The sequence below is a fragment of the Populus trichocarpa genome, chromosome 6 (genome assembly GCF_000002775.5).
Source record: "Populus trichocarpa isolate Nisqually-1 chromosome 6, P.trichocarpa_v4.1, whole genome shotgun sequence".
Taxonomy (NCBI): Eukaryota; Viridiplantae; Streptophyta; class Magnoliopsida; order Malpighiales; family Salicaceae; genus Populus; species Populus trichocarpa.
The window spans coordinates 27,471,356-27,492,466 of record NC_037290.2 but is presented as its reverse complement, the minus strand read 5'-3'; the positions used below and the strand labels follow the sequence as shown (position 1 = coordinate 27,492,466).

At 30.8% G+C, this 21,111-nt stretch overlaps 2 protein-coding genes across 2 annotated transcripts; one reads left to right on the top strand and one right to left on the bottom strand.

Moving 5' to 3' along the window:
- Nucleotides 1-15,512: 15,512 nt before the first annotated feature.
- On the bottom strand, nt 15,513-18,592 carry LOC7484546 (plant UBX domain-containing protein 4). The gene is made up of 4 exons (XM_024603791.2): nt 18,343-18,592; nt 16,892-17,177; nt 16,407-16,502; nt 15,513-16,172 (listed from the first exon to the last, which is right to left on the bottom strand). The coding sequence occupies exons 1-4, from the start codon at nt 18,492-18,494 to the stop codon at nt 15,789-15,791; spliced, it is 918 nt and encodes a 305-aa protein (XP_024459559.2). The 5' UTR covers nt 18,495-18,592; the 3' UTR covers nt 15,513-15,788.
- A 1,626-nt stretch (nt 18,593-20,218) lies between these two features.
- Nucleotides 20,219-20,968, top strand: LOC112327924 (uncharacterized protein At4g22160). Its single transcript, XM_024603388.2, has 2 exons — nt 20,219-20,676; nt 20,767-20,968. Exons 1-2 carry the CDS (start codon nt 20,258-20,260, stop codon nt 20,813-20,815), a joined length of 468 nt encoding a protein of 155 aa, XP_024459156.1. The 5' UTR covers nt 20,219-20,257; the 3' UTR covers nt 20,816-20,968.
- Nucleotides 20,969-21,111: the final 143 nt, after the last annotated feature.

Genomic DNA, 21,111 nt, shown 5'->3' with positions numbered 1-21,111 from the left:
AAAAAAAATAATTCTGAAAAAAACAAAACAAAAAAAAAAGAAAATATGTAAAAAATGACAATTTTGGGAAAAAAGAAAAATAAAAAAAAACATATGGGGAAAGCTAAAGCTATCAGCCAGCTCAATATTGAAAAAATAAATTCGATAAAGATAATTTTTTAAAAAAATATATGGGGAAACACTGCAGCAAAACAAAAACTATGTAGGGGAAACACTGTAGCAATCCATATTGTTTTTTTTAAAAAAAAACTACAAAGCTAAATTCTCAACCAACTTAATATAAAAAAATAAAATCTACAAAGACCATTTTGAAAAAAAAAGAATAAAGAAATCATTAAAAAAAAAGAAAAAAATATATGAGAATATTATAGCAATCCACAATGTTTTAAAGAAAAAAACTACATAGTTAAATTTTCAACCAGCTCAATATTTAAAAAAATTAGCAAAGATAATTTTGAAACAAAAAAATTTAAAAAAAAAGAAACAAAAAAAAGAAGAAGAAATCAATTTTGGGTAAAAAAAAAGAAAAAAAAAACATGTAAAAAAAAAACAAAAGCAAAATAAAAAAAACCTGCTGTTACAGTGAATATCCCACGCGTTTTAGAGTATTCTATAATAAAGATGACATCTACGCGGGCTTGTGACATGTATATGCGTTATCGTTATCGTGGACTAATAAAAAAATATTAAAAAGAATTATATGAAGAAAAACTATTACAATCTACAATGTTTTCAAGAAAAAAAACTACAAAGATAATTTTTTTTTAAAAATTAAAAAATAAAAGGAAAGGAAAACACTGTAACAATCTATAGTGTTTTGTGAGGAAATATACAGTTATAATTCTCAACCAGCTTAATATTAAAAATATAAAATTGACAGATAATTTTGAAAAAAATCATAAAAAAAAAACCGTATGGGGAATGATTGTAGTAATCCATGGTGTTTTAAATAAAAAAAATACAAAGCTAAATTCTCAATCATCTTAATATTAAAAAAATAGAAGCAACAAAGATAATTTTGAAAAAAATCATATAAAAAACAAAAATCATAAAAAAACAAAAGAAAAAAAAACCCATGTAGGGAAACACCATAGCAATCCACAATGTTTTGTGAGGAAAGCTACAGTTGTAATTCTCAATTAACTCAATATTAAAAAAATAAAATCGACAAAGATAATTTTGAAAAAAATCATAAAAAAAACATAAAACCATGTAGGGAAACACTATAGCAATCCACAATATTTTAAAGAAAAAAACTGCAAAGCTAAATTTTTAACCATCTCAATATTAAAAAAATAAATTCGACAAAGATAATTTAAAAAAAAAACATGTAGAAAAACACCGTAGCAAAACAAAAACTATGCGAGGAAACGCTGTAGTAATTGATAATGTTTTTTTTTAAAAAATTATAAAACTAAATTTCTCAACCAGTTGAATAGAAAAAAAAAATTAATAAAAAAAATTTTGAAAAAAAAAAACATGTGAGGAATGAAAAAAATAAATAAAAAATATGTGGGGGAAAGTTATACTACTTTCTCCACGAGAGTATTAGTTAATATTCGTAATTAAAAATTTGCCCACATCGGTTTATTTGTGTTTTTTCAGAGATGTTTCTCTCAATGTTTGCTAACCTTCTAACATAAAAATATACGAGAAGGTTTGATTTTCAGTTTTATCATTCATTGTCTGATTAATTACAGCTTCATTTGGAGATGTGCACCTCAATAAACCACCGACAAGACAATATCTTCTGTAATAAATGGGATGATTTTTAAAATATAAACCACCGACAAAACAATAAATGATATTTTGTAATACATGGAAATATTCAGAAGTGAACATACAAAATAGAAGTGGATATTCCTGTACTGGAGGTTTATATGATTGTTAATTTTAAAACTTGTAGAATTAGTCGAGATATATGCAAACTGATCCGAATACCCACCTTAAACAAAAAAAAAAATAGAAGTGATGGAATATCTATAATATAACCTCAACGAGTTAAGGATTCAATGCTCTGTTTGTTGCCCCTCAGTATTCAAATCTCGAAGCCATGCTCAAGAAAGTTTATTCTCCTGGACGTATCAAATTAGTATAAAGGTGTAAAAGAGATGTGATCTCATCTCGATTAACATGCAAAAATACCTTCGAATTCCACAAAATTGACGTCTCACATGGCCCTAAATCCCCCTTTTCAGAAAGTGAATTTCTTTTAAAATTAAGAGAATCATATTCTCTAGGGTTTGGACGTGAAAAATATTTTCTAACTTGGTGTTCAGAAGATAAATATAAGAGAATAATATAAATTATATTTTAAAATTTTATTAAATAATTTAAATTATTAGATTAAAATGATTTTTTGACATAACATCAAAACATTGATAATTAAACAATTACAAGTTTGAATATCTTTATCCTCATTTATTTTATAAAAATAAAATAAAATATAATATAAATTTATATAAATTTTAAGTTCAAATAACTTTCATTTAAAGAAATATATTAAAAAATAATATAAATTATATATTAAAACCTTATCTAATAACATAAAAAATAATAATAAATCTGAGCCGGTGAAAACACTGCCACATTCATGTTGTCTCCACCTTGTAAGCATTTTTAAGACATCCATGTACTGTTCAATTGTCATTGATGTTTGGTGGACTGATATTTTTACCAATAAAACATGTGCTATAAATTTTGCATGCCTTGCATTTTCTCAACACCCTGTTTGTCACGAGCAGTTACAATTTTTAGTCTTCTATCAAGATATTTATGTCTTTTACCCAGAAATTAAATCTATAGATTGATAATATATCATGTATATGATTTTCTATAAATACTAATTAATATTGTCGAAGTAAACTAATTTGAGTTTTGATGGTAAGATTATAATTTCGTTTAAATGTGATTTTTTTTTATGATGAGTCAAACATTGTAGAAACAAATAATATAAGTTTTCATTTTAAAAATATACTCAAATAATCACATTTTTGAATTTATAATCTATAGATAGATATAAATTAACCAAACCGCTGATGACTCGTTCAAATTTCTATTCGTACAATATATTTATAAATATGAGGTATTTAAAAATGTGATTGAAGTTATTTTTTAAAATATTAATTTATAAATAGATATAAATTAACCAAACCGCTGATGACTCGTTCAAATTTCTATTCGTACAATATATTTATAAATATGAGGTATTTAGAAATGTAATTGCAGTTATTTTTTAAAATATGTTTTACTCGAAAATATATTAAAATAATATATATTTTTAAAAAATATTTTTGACATCGGTACATCAAAATAATCTAAAAACACTAATAAATTATTATTTTTTAAAAAATATTTTTTAAATATAAAAACTTGCTATTTCCAAGCAAGAATGGCTATGGTTATAAAAGATGTTAAATACTGGCTGGAATGAAATTTATATTCTTATTTTCTAATTCCCTTTGGACCGCATCTGGTATAACTTTGGTTTCTAACTGAAGCTTTTTCCTTGACCGTAATTATTGTAGCTGTGACCATAATTGTTAAAGTGTCCGCTGATACTTTTATGTTAAAATGAAATTCAAAGATCCAAAAGTCTCGATTTATGGTTTCTAGCTTTTGATTGCCAAATGTCTTTTGAAATTCTTCCAAACTTTTTTCATATTACTAACTCTTGAAGAAAAGCTATGGCCCCAAAAGTTCTTTTTTCTTCTTTCAAATAAAAAAAAACCAAATATTTTTCATTGGTGATTATAGTTTAAATATCATAGAATTTCTCCAAGTATTAATAATTAGAACAATTATAACTATATGGTAGATGATACAATGATAAGAGTTTGAAATCAAGGGGTTTGATCCTCTTGTAGTCTCAAGTTCGAGCCATGTGATTGCTAATATGATAGCTATTAGAGGCTTATATAGTTGTTCACTTCAGGACCCGTGGGATTAATCGAGGTGCACGCAAGCTGACCCAAACATCCACGTTAATAAAAAAAATAAAAAAATAATTAGAACAATTATATTCAACTGATATGAAATTATATCCATTTACTCAACAAGCAAACATTTTTATTGAATGTTCGTTCTATCTCGCAGGAAGCTGTTAAGAGTATACACAAAAAACTCTTCAATTTTTCAAAAATAGATTAATTGTACTTGTACTGGGTTGCTCACGATGTAGCGCAAAAGGCCTTGCGTGCTTATCTGCTGGGGCATCATTAAATTATGATAGTGATGTCGATTTAAAATATATATTTTTAAAAATATATTAAAATAATAATTATTTATTTTTTAAAAATTATTTTTCAGATTAGTACATTAAATTAAAAATATATAAAAAATTATAATTTTATTCGTGTTTTCAAATATTTTCTTAATTAAAATAAATAAATTATACCCATTAAATGTTCATATGACAACTTTTAGATTCCCAAAATACATGGGAAAACTGAATTCAAAATTGAGATATCACGTTTTTAAGTTTAGTTAGGAAAAAAAAAATGATTAGTCTATTGATAAAGGAGGTCTCTCAGGACTTGACAGGTGGAGAAAAATGACTTATACTTGTAGAATTCACGGCTATGATTTTTAAGACTTCAAATAAATGGTCAAATTAAAAAAAAAATCCACTTGAAGAGAGAGATTGAGGTGTTTTTAGTGTTTCTAATTAATTCTATTTCGTGTGTTATATATATTTGTTATTTGTAAAATACAATTTTTACAGGCTGTATAATGAAAAAAAGAAGAGATATCTAATATACTTTGTTTTTATATTTATTTTAATTAATCAATTAATTTTCATTGATTAAAACATGAATATTTCATTTTTAACTTCGTTTTTATTTATTTCTTGTTAGTTGTAACTACTTATTTGACATTTGGTAAATTCACTAAATTGACTATGGATTGAAATGAAATGTTTTTATTTTTAAATGATATTATTTTAGTTTTATTTAAACTATGTTTGGTTATACAATGCAATTTGTGTTAAATTTTTATTTAAAACTCCGGCTAAAATAAAGCTATAATTTATAGTTATTTTTAAATTTATTTTTTTAAACCACAATCATTAAAATATTTGATATTATCTTACATGATATTTTTAAAAATAAATTTTGATTAAAAATATATTAATTTATTTTAAGTTTTTTTTTCCATTAACCCATCAATACCACTAAAAATAATTAAAAAACTCATAAATTTAATAACTTTTTTTTATAAAAAACCTTTAAAAAAACACTTAAAACAAAAAACAACGTCAAACACAACTAAGATTTGTGGCCAATCATCTAGGTGGTGGCTTAGTGGTAAGAGTTTGGGACCAAGAGGTTTGCTCTCTCTGTGGTCTCAGGTTCGAGCCCTGTGGTTGCTTATATGATGGCCACTGGAGGCTTATATGGTCGTTAACTTCAGGGCCCGTGGGATTAATCGAGATACATATAAGCTGGTCCGAACACCCATGTTAAACTAAAAAAAAAATATGGTGGCCTGTGGAATCCGCAAAAGAAGAAAGATGAGCTTAAAAACAAGACAAGGAATTGCATGCTGTAAGCTAATCTGATCTCCATAAACTGTAAAAATCCGGACCCCCTTATCCTACCTCTGTTCACAAAACACATGTGCACTCGACGAACAAGTCATGGACAGGTGAAGACGAAAAACAAACAGAAGGGAGAAAGAATCTTTTGGCAAGATTGAAAATATGTAGCTTTTCTTACACCATAATTATTAGCTTAGTCACAGTCATAGCATCTAATCCAAGCTCTGTTAGCAGGGGGGAAAAAATGGGTTACCGCCGTTTAAAAAGCTGATAAAGGTTGTGGGACAGTCCGAATGTCTCTTCTCGACACGGCTGGTCGCAAGATTTAAATTTTTCTTTTTCTAAAATCATCTTCTCTACATGTTTATATCATTTTAATTTGTTAAGGTTAATAAATTTTAAAAAACAATTACCATACACCATGGCAGCTCTAGCCTCTAGCTTCAACGAATCATGGCTTCTAGCTCCACTCGTCTCGAGCAAATTGTCTCCTAGCTCTTCCTCGTCTAATCCCAATCGCCACCAAAATAGTGGTGTTGTAATCATTAATTGTGATCATGAATGATTTCGCATCTTGATAAAGTCATCTGGTTTGCAGGAAATGTGTTCATGTATAACATTTTAAATGCGATAAATATTACATTGTTTGATAGATAATAAATTGACTGGTTTGCAGGAAATATGTTCATGTATAACATTTTAAATGCGATAAATATTACATTATTTGATAGATAGGTAATAAATTGATTAGAGTAGAATTCTATTCTTTTTTTTTTAGTTTAACGTGGGTGTCCGGGTCAGCTTGCGCGTACCTCGACTAATTCCACGGGCCCTGAAGTTAACGACTATGTAAGCCTCTAGTGGCCATCATATGAGCAACCACAGGGCTTGAACCTGAGACCACAGAGGTAGCAAACCTCTTGGTCCCAAGCTCTTACCACTGGGCCACCACCTAGATGGTTAGTAGAATTCTATTCTTGATTTGAAATGTGGTTGTAGTTGTTTTTTAAAGTGTATTTTATGTTGAAATATATTAAAATAATATTTTTTTTATTTTTTAAAATTATTTTTAAAATCAACATATTAAAATGAAATAATCATAGATTGATTATCAAATATTAACATTTATCATTTATTTAAAATGTTTTTTAAAGATTACAAATATTTTTATATAAAACATTTTACTTAGAAGAAACAACCGTTAATCAAGAATGACAAAAACCCTCCACTTTCTGTACATGACTAGGGAAATAGTAACTTAAGTACTACTTGCAGTACTCTTCTTGTGCAGTCCAAGAGGCAGGCATGTAGCTTGTAACACCTGCATATGAGAGGCTTGTACATGATAAAAGAAGCATGCATGTAGCTTGGAATAATTTTTGTACTGTTTATTTTTGTTTTTTAAAAGTATTTTATTTAAATAATTTTTATTTTATTTTATTATTTTTATTTTTTCAGATTATTTTAATGTTAAAAATAATTTTTTAAAATAAAAAATATTTTAATATATTTTAAATAAAAAATATTTTAAAAAATAATATATACCATACTTATAAATAAATAAATAAAACATGGAGTGCTTTCTTTTGTTTTATGTTGTGAATCTTGATTGAATTCGTCATTCATGTGCTGTCTTCTTTTTTTTTTTCTCTCATTCGAAGCCAATGGCACTAATCGCGATTAGAAAACGTGGGAGTAAAAATATTCTTTTGTTTCTATTATCTGTTTGTTTTTACATTTAAAAGTATTTTAAAAAATTATTTTTTATTTATTTTAAATTAATATATTTTTAGTGTTTTCAAATCATTTTGATGTACTGATATCAAAAATAATTTTTTAAAAATAAAAAAATATCATTCACATATATTTTAACACGAAAAGCTATTTAAAAAGTAACCGCAACCACACTACAAAATAAATTGATTTTTTTTTTCTCTAAGCTCTCACTACCTAATAATGATATAAATCAGATCCAATTCAGCAACCTCTAAACCACCAGCTCAATGGTCAAACACAGAGGTTTGGAACTAGACAGTGTTGAACAAGAGTGGAGGGACTAGTTATATATATTTTCAAAAACCAAGGACTAATTAGAATTTAAATGGTCAAACACAGAGATCATGGAATTGCATGTTACTTCCATTTTTTCGTCTTGAAGAGACCCCCACGTGTATGAAGTGTGCTTCATGTGACTACCGGCTCCTGTATGAATTGAGTTAGCTGTGAACGGGTTTGGTGCCAGCTCCAAGTGGCGAGAGACCAAGGAGTGGTCAGGGTTGGCCCTGGTCCCAAAGATTGAGATTCTTGCCATCTCACCCTTTAATGATTGATTTATATAGTCCTTGTTTTTTGAGAGATTTAAAATCCATCCCTGTGAAGTTCAGATGTCATCCATCCTCTTAGTACCTAAAAGATGTTTTCTTTATATTTTTTAGATGCTATTTGTCATTGCCTTATTATTGTTACCTGTGTTTGGATGTTTTTGGCATAAATAAAAATCATATATATATATATATTATGTTTTTTTAATAGTTTTAATATGCTGAAATTAAAAATAAAAAATATAGAAAAAATTATATTAATATATTGTTAAATAAAAAGCATTTTTGAGAAGTATCTCACCCCAACTTCAAATACTATTTTAATATTCCAAAAAAACAGAAAAAAAAATTAATGCAAGGATAATGAATTTCCCTTTGTTTCTTCGAAAAAAACCTAGTTTAGCACCCATAAAATAAATATTTATTACTTTATTTTTATACTGGTAAAAATATAAAATAAAGGTTGAGTAAATGATTGTCTCAAAATCTTTTTAACAAATTAATATGTGTTTGGTGATATAATTTTTATATCACCAAACACATATTTTATATGCAAAGTATATATATACTTTAAAGAGAAAATAATTGTTTGATTTCTATCACATGAATGCATTTTCCCTTTTATTTTAATGCTCAAATTGTCGTTTAATATACAAGTTTCCTATTCTGGGCATGACCCAATTTAAGAAACTATCTACTGAAAACACATAAATAACGTAGGGTAGTGTGCACAATCAAGAAAAGAGTTGTGTACACCAAGGCAAGCAAGGTTGGTGCATGTCGTGTGCGTGTGTACACAAACACACACAAACATAAAAAGAGTGTTTGACAGTGTGATTCCAGGTGTTTTTGAAATAACTTTTCGTGTCAAAATACATGTTAATAATATTTTTTTTATTTTTTAAAAATTATTTTTAACATCAGCACATTAAAACGATCCAAAACGTATAAATCATATTAAATTTTAATAAAAAAAAATAAATTTTTAAAAAACGCAGCCTAACATTCCCAAACGTTCCCAAAATCTATCAAGAACAGAAAAATCCCAGAGGTCCGCAATTGGCATAATCGATCTGGGTCCAGGGAATGTGTGGTTCCTCTGGTGGAGTCCAAGTTGGGTACCTTTAATTATTATTTAATATTAGATATTAATATATAATTATTTAAATGTTTTATTTAATGTCTTAAATTATTGAATCAAAATGATTCTTTAATAAATATTAAATTATTAACAACCAAACAATCAGAAAGTTCATCTAATATTTTATGCTTAAGTTTACAATGATTACCGAGTTTATATAGATTTCAAGTTAAATAGTTATTTGACAAATATTAAAAAAAAGGACTCAGCTCCCTATCATATTCAAGCTCGTATGGAACACAACTCTCAAATTCTTCTCTTTTACAATTTGCATTTGATATGGAGAATCAATGTCAGATTTCAGAAGGAGAGAACCCTAAGCTTTGTTCCGTGTCTGATCCATTAGCTACGTAAATTTTGACACCAGATCGGTGGTCTGCAGGGGTTAGGGTTATCAGTATAACAAATAGGAGGGAGGGAGGGAGGGAGGGAGAGGGGATAGTGAATTTTAGTGAAGTGTCACAGTACGCGAATCCGTCACAACAGGGTAAGAATAAGAGAAAAGCAAGAAAGAAAACAGAGAGAGAGAGAGAGAGAGAGAGAGAGAGAGAGAGAGAGGGACGTCATTACTAGAGGTGTATGCAAGTGTGTGGAGGTTTTGAAGGGTGTGTGGAGAGCAGAGGAAGGCAGAGGGTATAATAATATTGGGAAGGGAAAGGAAGGGACAGCAAACCCTAGCTAGGCAGAGGCCCTTTCAACCTACTATATTATTAGCTTTTCTGATTTTAACTTTACGTCTTTTCTATCAACAGTTGCATGATATAACGTAAAGGGTTTTCTTCTTTTTCAATTTTATATATTTTTTTCCCTTCCATCCAAAGTTTTTTTTTTTTTTATATATATATATATATAAATAAATAAATAAATAAGTAAAAAACAAAACCAGGCCTTTCTTGTTTTTGATTATTAGATATGACTGTATAACAAAGATATTAAACGCAGATAACCCGGACAAAACACAAATTATAAGTACACGGGTTGATCATGGTGGTTTTAATATTATTTTTGGAAAAACTAAAATAATTTTTTTTTTAAATTCAAAATAAAATTTAACTTGATCATCAATTATAAGTTGATTTATTAGTTGAATTTAATCTAATTTAAAATCTAATACAAGCATTAAATTTCAGGTTAAATGGATCATAGACTTTAATAATATTTTCATAACATCTGACTTAATTTAATTATTATTAGTGTAAGGGTTTAATCAATCAAAAGTAATCAAGCACATTTACCAATAAGTTCTTGGCTCAAAGTCAACAAATTCTCGATATCAGTTTAGATTCTCAATATTTGTATTCCATGAAACAAATATATTTAAATCATTCATATAGTAAACATCTATTTGATTACTGAGTTCATTATTGTCTGGAATCAAATGATAGATTGTGAGAGATAAATTCTTCATAATTAAATTAAATTATTTTTTAAAAAATAAAACACCTTACCATATATAGAAGAAAAAAAAAAATTTATTCTCTTTCATATGAGATACTCCACAAGCTATCACTTCTGGAAATGTTCGTACTCTATATTTCTCTAATTCTCTTATGAGCAGTCATAATCGACAACAACATTAAAAACAACGAAGACGACAAGCCAGTAATGTAAAAGTGTGTTTCATAGGTCAAGAAATTCTATAATCTCTTGGACGCTGTTAAGCCAAATTATTTTATCTTGTCCCACTCAAAGGGTGCAGAAGCCATTAAAAATATACAAGGCCGCTCCCCAACTCCGATTTCTCTGCTTTTTTTGAATCACCGCATTAAAATGCTGTTCTTCCTTGTATTTTTACGTGTCAAGATGCGTTTTAAAAATATACTTAATATTAAAACATTAAATTTATATTTTTTTTTGTGATTTTAATGTGGTAATATAACAAAAAAAAATACTTTTAAAAATTATTATGCAGTACAATACTAAACACTTAGTAATTAAATTAGATGGAAGTGCATGCCAACTTGGCTTGCAATAAGGATGATGCTCAAATTAAATTGGGATATGATTTTAGGTTACCATGTAGGGTTTCTTATCCTGTCATTTTTAATTTGTGTCGGCAAGTTAAGTTGAATTTAATTGGATGGCTTTTTTTTAATTTTTTATATATGTCAATCGGGTTCGAGACTTGAGTTCGAGTCGAGTGAATTTATATTTGAATTATTAAGTTAATTTAAATCATGATTTAAAATAATAAAAGAGACCTTGGCTTGGTTAAAAAAAAACTGAAGTAAGACTCGACCCGAATTAGATTCTTAATTAATTGGATGGTTTCCTTTTCTTTTTATATCAATTGAGTTGAAGGCTTGAGTTGCTAGTTGAATGAATTTATATATGAATTAGCAAGTTAATTTGATAAAACCCGAATTAGATTCTTAATTAATGGATGATTGAATTGATACCCGGTTTCACAACTGGGCTGGAAAAGTAGTCTTCTTTTGCTTTTTTTCTTGTCTTTGATATGCGGTAGGCGAAATCATGTTAATCTTTGAACATTCAATCTGGCCACTTGTGATGAGGTGTGTGTTATTAAGAAATAAGGCGTCTCTTATTGGTGAAAACTCGATCGAAGAAGATGAAGGCCACTGTGTCATTGTTCTTTGACGATATCAAACATCAACAATTCAACTCTAGCATAAGTTTTGATATGCCATAAACAGAAAAGCTTCTTGACTTCGAGGTGCAATGGATCTTTACTTGGGCTTCTTTTTAGTCTTTATATAATCATTCATTCACACAGGGCAGACAGTTGAGAACCGTAGTGCTTATTGCATGGCCATTCAATAGATTACACCAGCACAACCCACAAGAAGATTACATCTCTTAATAGAAAAAGATTCCATGGCTGCTGCTTAAGATTTCAGAGGACCCTAGCCTGATGGTTCTGTAAGAATAATGAAGATCTCAAAACGAAAGACAACAATCTTGGCAATCAGAGGACCCTAGCCTGATAGTTTTACAAGAATAGTAAAGAAGGTATTACTTATTATTAGTATTATGATAGAGATTGTTTTTTAAAATGATTTTTAACTTGAAAATACATTAAGATAATTTTATTTAAATTTTAAAATTTATTTTTTTCATTAACATATTAAAACGATTCAAAATCATAAAATATATATTTAAAAAACATAAACAAATAGTTTCAAATTCTAAATGGAACCCATAATTGAAGTGCAAAAGAGAAACAACTAATCATGATGATCAAATTAGCTATTTAGTATTGTTCTCTACTTACCATGGAATCCAATTAATGATACTTTTGTTTGAAATTCTATCTTTATTAGTGTAAACAGAGAACGTCCATTCCTGTCAAATTGAGCTACACGTTCAGATTAGTCGCCCAACAACAGGGCCACCGGCGTTGTCGTTTTAGTGTCATGGGACCCGGCCTGACTTAACGGGTTAACTCAATGACCCATCGATCTGCAGTTTAGCATGACAAGTCAGCTTGATTACCCGTCTACTCAAGACCTGGCCTGGCAAGTCACTTGTTACACTAGTTTCCGCCAAGGCAAAGTATTTCTATATGAACCTACAAAATTAAAATGATGACAGAATCTTCAAGTACAGGATATAATTATTAGCTGAGCTTAACTAAATTAAGTATAAGGCCAACTGGCCATGATCAGACCTTGGTTAATCTTCTGCTTACAGGTGTTGGAGATTACAATTTGTCATTAGAATTGTGTCCAGACTAGTGTGAATTGTGAAGGGTGAGATTGATGTCATGTGTTTAGGAGAGCACGTGTTTATATTCTTCAGAATTGTCAATAAAAGTTGGGATGATTCGATCCTGCTACTCTAATCCTCCAAAATCAAGTTTTCCAAACATTTTCAATGGATCTTGATCAAGGTGTTGTTCACATTTTCTTGATTAACTTTGTGAGCCTACTCCATATTTGAGTTTGTTTGATAATGTGGTAAAGATGTTTTTTAAAATATTTTTTATTTATAAAAAATATTAAAATAATTTATTTTTATTTTTAAAATTTATTTTTAATATTAATATATTTAAACGATTTAAAAATACTAAAAAAATATTAATCTAAAATAAAAAATCAAATCTTAATAAAAACCAAATTGAAACTCATTCCAAAACGGTGTCTTTATTATTATTATTAGATTGTGTTTTACTAGTACATTATTTGTAAAAAATAGAAATGTATTTGATTTAAGTAAATAAATAAAATAAAATAAAAATATTATTGAAATAATTTTAATGTGAATTTTTGTCAGATATAATGAAACATGTTTTTTATTTTATTTTTATCCCTTCTATTGCAAGATAGGAATCTATAATAAAATGCCGGCAGGTCTTGATCATTATAGTCAATTCAATAGTATCTTCAAATCTACGCAAAAATAAAGTACTAGACATTGGTTGAAATAGCATAAATAACAAGCATGGATTTGTTAAACATAGAAAATATTAATCGAGTATATATATTTTGTTCCTTCAAGAAATGAAAATCATATAAACACCCATTGATCAACGTGCAGTGCAAAGGGGCAAGTAATGCAAGAGTTGCAAGATTTAACAACATTCCATGAGTGTCCATACATAGCTGAAGTTGTAAAGATATCTGCTTGATGACAATTGCATGCTTGTGTTCCTTGACAGCTTATGAAATGAGCTGTGGGTCTCTCAGATTAAAGGTCTTGCTCGCAGCAACAACCACTTGATTACTCGAGTTTAATGATAATTGCATGCTTTCGTCCATTGACAGCTTAGAAAGGCACCAGGATACTGTTATCTTGTGCATTGCCATAGGAAGCAAGAAGTTCCTTGGAGGTCTTAAGCATGGAGATAATAATTAAAGTAGCTACTAATGATTTTGACAGCAAGCAAGAAACCATACGGTCAACTTATCTGATGCAACTCAGAGGCCAATATTATTGGCAAACAGTCTATGAACTTAAACCACAATTGGGACGTCATGATCAATGCAAAGTACAGTCAACTTGTAGATTAAAGAGAAATTAACCCTCAAGGGAAACCACTTTGAATGGTGGGGTCTCAGTTTTCTTTTCAAAATTGTATGTGCACCAGCACCACATAAGCGAAGATCTTCAATCAATAATCCAACCACTAATTTCATTCATAAAGTTGGATGGCACCACTCTCGGTTTCTTTGAAATGTGGACATGAAGTTATCAGTGTGTTTCCCTAATGGTCTGATATTCGCTCTCAAATTGGCAACAAGAGGAGGCCGGGAATCTTGCTTTGCTACACGAGGCATGAGCAGCTAGCTTACCTATGATCCTATCTATGGCCTTTTGTACATGTTCCTTGACATGACCCCCAATGACTTGCTTGAGGGTGCGTTTGGCGAGCAGAAGAAATTTGGCTGGACAAGATGAATTTGTCGTCCCATGGAGAAAAACAAGGAGCTTTCGGAACACACCAACTAACTTGCAGATGAACTTGTTTTGTCTGGTTTCATGCATCAAGTGCTATCTATGTGTATAGCATTACTTAAGTGTATAGATATATATATAGTAGTGAATAAAATTTTGGAGATATTTTACTAAAATGGTTTTACGAACATAATTATTAAATCCAATTTAGTTTGATTATTTAAAATTAGAAAACTCGTAATTTAAAATTTAATTTATATAATGCTTTAATTTGAACTAGTTTTGATCTTGACATGGCTACAATTAAGTGATTTAACCATGTTAATACCAAAAAACTTAAAAAATACTTGAAATAATATTGTTTTGAATAAAAATAATATATACGAGGTAACCATAGTTTCTTTTCTGGATCAAACTTCAGAAAAATCTGACAATTATAATTATAAATAAGTTTAACTTCTGATTTTAGCTTTTAAGCAACTTTTCGAAAATTACAAAACAATTTTTTTAGTGACTTTTGAGGGGGGATACTTACAAAAATACCATGTCGCCTAACGGGCTCTAAATCATGCAAGGCTGTCATGTTGATGCATGGCTAGCACATGGGCTCAGGGGGACCCTTTAGTCCGGCGAGCCCTAAAGAGGGGAAATTTTCAAATGGGAGCACAAACGGGTTCTTTTGGCCGACAAAAGAATCTTTATCTTGTCTAATCCATGGCACAATGAATGGGGATAGAAACTGTTGAGAGGGGTGTTTTGAGATGCCTCACCGGCTCACTGTGATCATTAGATGCCTTACCAAGTAGTGAATAAGATACCTTGCGTGCATCCGCTTTAGAGACAGAGATCTTTTAGTCTTACTTTGTAAAGGATGTTAGGTAAGAAGAGACATTTTTAGATTGTAGACTTCGGCCTGGAGTCCAGGACTAAACATGGCATGTACTGCAGCTGCCTGGTGCTAAGCCACTCGGTTAAGGCTACAGTCCTTTCCTCAGTTCAGGGCTGGGCTTGTGAGCCATGGGCTGGTTACTGCAGATTTTGCAAGTGCTAATCCAGCAAGGATCTAGCAATGGTTCCTTGTACTCATTTACTTCAATCCTATTCACCAAGTTGGGCCATGCTTGCATGGGTTACTCTGGTTTGGAGGACTGTAGGGGAAGAACAGATGCCGGCAACATGAATAAAGTGGGCAGTGAGAAAATGTCAAGCAAGCAAAACAACAGCATACAATTTACAAGACAACGCAGAAGAATACATTTTGGAATCACAAAATTCAACTCCATTTTCCAATCAACCAGCCGCCAACCCTCCTTTTTGTATACAAGGAAACATATATTCAAGGTCTTCATGTTCATAAAATCGGTTCACTTGCTGCAAGAAACAGTTCCATCATGCCTAGAGACAGTATGCAACCCTCTTGCAGATTTTGCTAGAATTTCTGAATAACAACTGAATTGGCAAGGCCTGCCTGCTCTATTGTCTGTGTTGGATCAGTAAGAAGCTTAGGTGGGAACCCCATCAACTGCAGTTGATAATTAAGAGCAGCCCCAGGCCTGGAAGCATCTATGAAGGATCGAATGTCATTGACTGTGTGATGATTATTAAAGTGGGCCACCATGCGTGTCCCATCAGCCAGCCTAAGCTGAATTGAAGTCGATGGCAGTGTTTCATCCACAACCAGACCCATAAAAGGGGTTGGAGCAGAGTTCAGAGGAGCAGAATCAGCTGTTGGTTCAGTTGCAAGTGCAGTACTGCTGCTTCCTAGAGTTCTCCCTACACCTTGGAATGCAACATGGCGCTGCCTCTCTGGTTCCTGCAGGAAAACAATGACAGAGCAGTGTCAGTACGGCTCAGCACCAATGTCTTTCAAACACATGTACCAACACCGATGTATTTCAAACACAAATGTAAAAGCATGCTGATGCTCTTTTCGGGAACAAGTACTGACCAAAACACTGACTCGAAGATTAAAAAAGGATGACAATTTCTAAAGTTCCAAAAATAATTATTAGTCTAAGTAAGAAAAGAGTGAGAGAAAGAGACTCACTGGGCACTTTTGATCCCTCCTAATCAAATTGACATGAACTGAGGACCTTCTATCCGCTGGTTCAAGCTCCTTCGGACACTCGGACTTCCTGATGCTCTGCAATAAAACATTATAAAACAAAATCATAATATCACCACAAACAATACTAACGAAGAAATAAGGGAGCAGGAATAAGTAAAACACGACGACATAAAACAAAAGCTGCCCTAGCATATGCTGCTATAAGTAAAGGTTCAAGAGAACGTAGAAAAAGAAGTCTTAGGATGAACTACCTATCTAGCAGAATCACTAGTCATTATTGAAACAAGCAAGATAGTGAAAAGATATTGATTGAGAATGATGCAATTACCACGAGCTTTGAATTTTTCTCACACATAAGGGGTGGAAACAATCACCAACTACAAATCAAAACTCCACTTTGTGAAAATTTTCTTCCGACTCTATATAATTTCTTTTATTTCATTTTATATCTGTATTGCTATTACCTCTAAAAAAGATGCATTTTCAGGATCATCCAGACTCCTCAAAGGGCCATCATTTACAGTGAAACCATTCGTCCAAAAAACAATATTGTGAACAACAGCTTCAGGTTGTTGAGGAGCAGATGGTACAGTCTCCCCTGAGAGTAATCTACCAGTTCCACTAAAGCTACTTGAGCTTGAAGATTGATTAATATTCTCCAAAGGCCCTTCAACAGCGCCAAGCTGTCTAGCTTGATTGAAAATTGCATCCACGTCATTACCCTTTGTAGGATCTTGGACAAGCATACCACTGCAACCGTAAAAATTAGAATTGCACAAAGTACTTAAATAAACACATTTCATACATATATTATATAAAGGAAGGAATGACCAAGGGCAACAAGTCAGATAAAAAAAAATGATAGACATACATAGGCATTAGCAACTAAAGCTTTGTGAAATATTTCAGGAGCCACAGTTGTGGGATTGAAAAGCATTCTAACATTTGCAAGATAAAGAGCAAAAAATCTTAAAATTATTGAATTAACAAATAGTTGAAAATATGAAAATACACCAAGATCAAATTTAGTTCCTTACAATATTACAAAGGATTGGAAATTATAAATGCTTTAAATACAAAATATAACGGAATAGCTTATGATACGGCCCTATAAATATATGACAGAAATAAAGCTAACAATGCACTAAAGAACCATCATCTATAAACATTCCAGAACCATGGAGCTTTCTTTGCTCAGTACTCAGTCTACATGCCTAGAGTCGAGACTCTGATTAAGATGATTCTTCTCTACCTATGTTACAGCTCTAGCATCAATAGTAAATGAACCTCTACAAAAAGCAAGCTCTATAAACAAATCCCATCGTTATCCAGACCCTACTAATGCTGTTATCCAGATCCCTCTTGCACCCACCCCAAAAGCATTTTCAATACAGCAAGTCCAATGCTCGCCTAAACAAAATAATAATCAAAATGACAGTTTTTGATTTACAATAGATGACAGCATTCCCATCCGTCCAAGGGGCAGGACTGTTTCCATTGACCAAGGAACTAACACTGCACAACCAAGCAATAAAACCAAGAACCCCTATCCATACTATCCCTCCACCTAATTGTCTAACTCTCAAATGCGCAACTTCCTACTTCATGATTTTCAATGCCTAAACTTCAAGTATCTTTCTTACCACGACTAAAGACACCCACCCCATTCATTTTTCTTCTCAAAAGACTCATCCTCAACCCTCAGCACTAAAAATCCACTTCAAAATTCAATCAATTATCACTACTAACCCGCCAATTAACAAACAAATCAATGAATTCATCAATTATAAAAGGAACCCATTATTGCTAATCCAAAAAAGATTGCAACTTTACATTAAAAATCAAAATTTGAAATCCAAGAAGAAGTAAATCTCGATATAAAATTAGGGTTTTAAAGGGGGTATTTGTTTGTTACCTTTTCTCTCCACCAGTGTAGTACTCTTGAGGAGCATCTTCGTCGTCGCTGTCAGAGTCAGGCCCGGAACGCCGGTTCAGATCGGAGAGAGTACGGATACCTCCGGCTCGACTGCTTGAGGGTTTTGCTGGTTTCTTGTCCCTTGACGCCATTTTTGTTTTGCTTTGGATAGATTTGTTGAGACTCGATGAGGTTGAGGAAGAAAGAAAAAGCCTATAACCAGCAGATATTAATAATTTTGGTACGGTAATTATATATATATATATATATATATATATATATATATATATATATATATATATATATTTTATTTTTTATTTTATACGAAGATTAGCGATGGTAACTGTAACTACGAGTCAATTTCTATTTCATGCATGTCTTATCCATTACTTAATAATAAAAAAATAATTTTAGACATATCAATAGATATTTAAACTAAAAAAAACTATTTTGTATTGTTATTAAATTTAATTTTTATTAATTTTAAAATTTAATTTTTTATTTAATTTAAATTATATAAAAATTATATCAATTTAGTTATTCCAAAGTTCAAGAACAAAAACAAAAAAACAAAAAAAACTCTCAACTCAACCCTTATAACTAAACAAATCTAAAAAAATATATTTAAAATATAATGAAATATCAATAACAAATTACGATGTAAATAAGAAATTAATCATTAATATAATATGAAATCCGGATGAAATTCATCTTTTTTGCAAGGGTCGAGCATGAAAGTTCTTATTAATATTATTATTATTATTATTATTAACATTACTATAATGCTGACAACGATGATCAAGGCAAATAGAAAACGGATTCTTCACGGATGTAGTAGGATATTTGAGGTTTTTGGGGGTGTACGGCGACAACAATATCTATTTTTTTTAAAATATTTTTAATATTATTATATTAAAATAATTTAAAAATATAAAAAATAATTATTTTTCTCACAAATTACTTTTAAAACATAAAAATAAACGGGTTCAAAATTCCATGCAAAGAAGTGTGGAAACTCGATCGCAAGTGCTAGATTCACCAATTTTCTTTCTTAGTTTACACTTGTTGGATGTTCATATGATTCTTTTTAGGTTAGAGATGATTTCCATTATTATATTTAATCTCTCATAATCATAATTCTTTTTATTTAGATATTCCCATATATAATGTCTAAATACTTGATACCTGAAATAATTAATATTTCACTCATATTTTAGTTTAAAATTATTTTTCTATTTTTTTTCATTGTGTAATTTTTTTAACATATAAAGGTTTGATTTATTTATCTATTATATTTTTTCTTGAAATTTCACCTCCAACCATGAGAGATCACAAATATATAAATTCTTGATTTAAATTCTTGAATTAGAGATGATTTCTATTTAAATTGTTGCGCACTCACATGGTAATACATACATAAAAGTGCACAATCCTTGACACAAACAATTTTTTAACAAGTTATGATCATATTGATTGCTAGCTAACATCAATCTACAACACACACATAAATTTAGATAAATAAAATATTAATTTAATATTTTTTAAATATTTTTCATAATTTTATATTGAAAATATTAAAAAAAATTAATTTAATATTCTTTAAATAAAAAAAAAATTTCCACCACGATACTAAAAGACAGTTACCAAGTTTAAGTGATTTCTATTTCACTTTGTTACATAGTTGAAGTACTTGCCATTTCCCATGAACTGAAAGAACAAAAATCTAACTGTAGTTAGGTTTACTACTTTGGTTGGGCAACTCACTACTTTTCAATCATCAAAGTAAGGAGACATCGAGATGTTGGTGGGTCCCATTAACAACAAAGTTAGCTGACGTGGCAGCATCTTCACTTTATGAGTGACCCTGTGATAATAATGGTAGGAGAGCATGGTAGAATAGAACAAAGATAAGGTAATGGCAGACGCAGCCGATCGAGCCAGACCGAACCGGGAAGAGGAGAACCGTTTAAAGCATGCCTGTGATGCTGGAATGGTGACTGGTGAAGTCCCTTCGGACAGCGAGGATTCTAATAATCCACTGAGTTCTGACTCTGTGAGCTCCGAGTCACCTCCAAGACTTGCTGATCTTGCAGCGAGTTTCCGGGTCTTCTCGGAGTCAATGGCGAGAATGGACCTTGCAGAGATGGAGATGATCAAGGCAAGAGAGGCTTCAAGGTTGGAGGCAGAGAAAAGGAGGATGGAGTTGGAGGCTGAGTTGACTAGAATGATGTTGCAGACTCAGTTGCAGATTGCTTCGATTGTGGCCGGGAAAGGAACGAGTAGAAAGAGGAAACGAGTTGGAGAAGAAGAGGGGGAGCTGCCCATTTTGTCAAGGTACAGTTCATTCTCTCTCAATGAAAAAGTTTGGGACTTTTATATGTTTTTTGACTGATTAACTCACTGAGTCGTGATTGGTTAATGCAGGGAAGGAGCTTTGCTGCTAAGTTTGCTACAGTGCAACTTCTTCTTTTGAAGTCTATTTGTATTGGATTCGGCCCTGGTTTCTTGCCCTTTTCTTCTCTTTTCTTTTTAACAAATAAAAATGTCTGCTTGATGTTTTCTCTATATTTAAGTCAAGAATGGACAGAGCAATAAAGAGATCTGCATCCATTGCTTCTTTGCATTATGTTTGATGGTGTGGTATCCTAACTACTGTTTTGCAAACCCTAAGTACAGAATTCCTACGGAAAAACCTGAAATTGGCCTTCTGCTGATTTATTAGGACTCGTATGCATGCTATACATATGTTGATATAAACCTTACATGCAG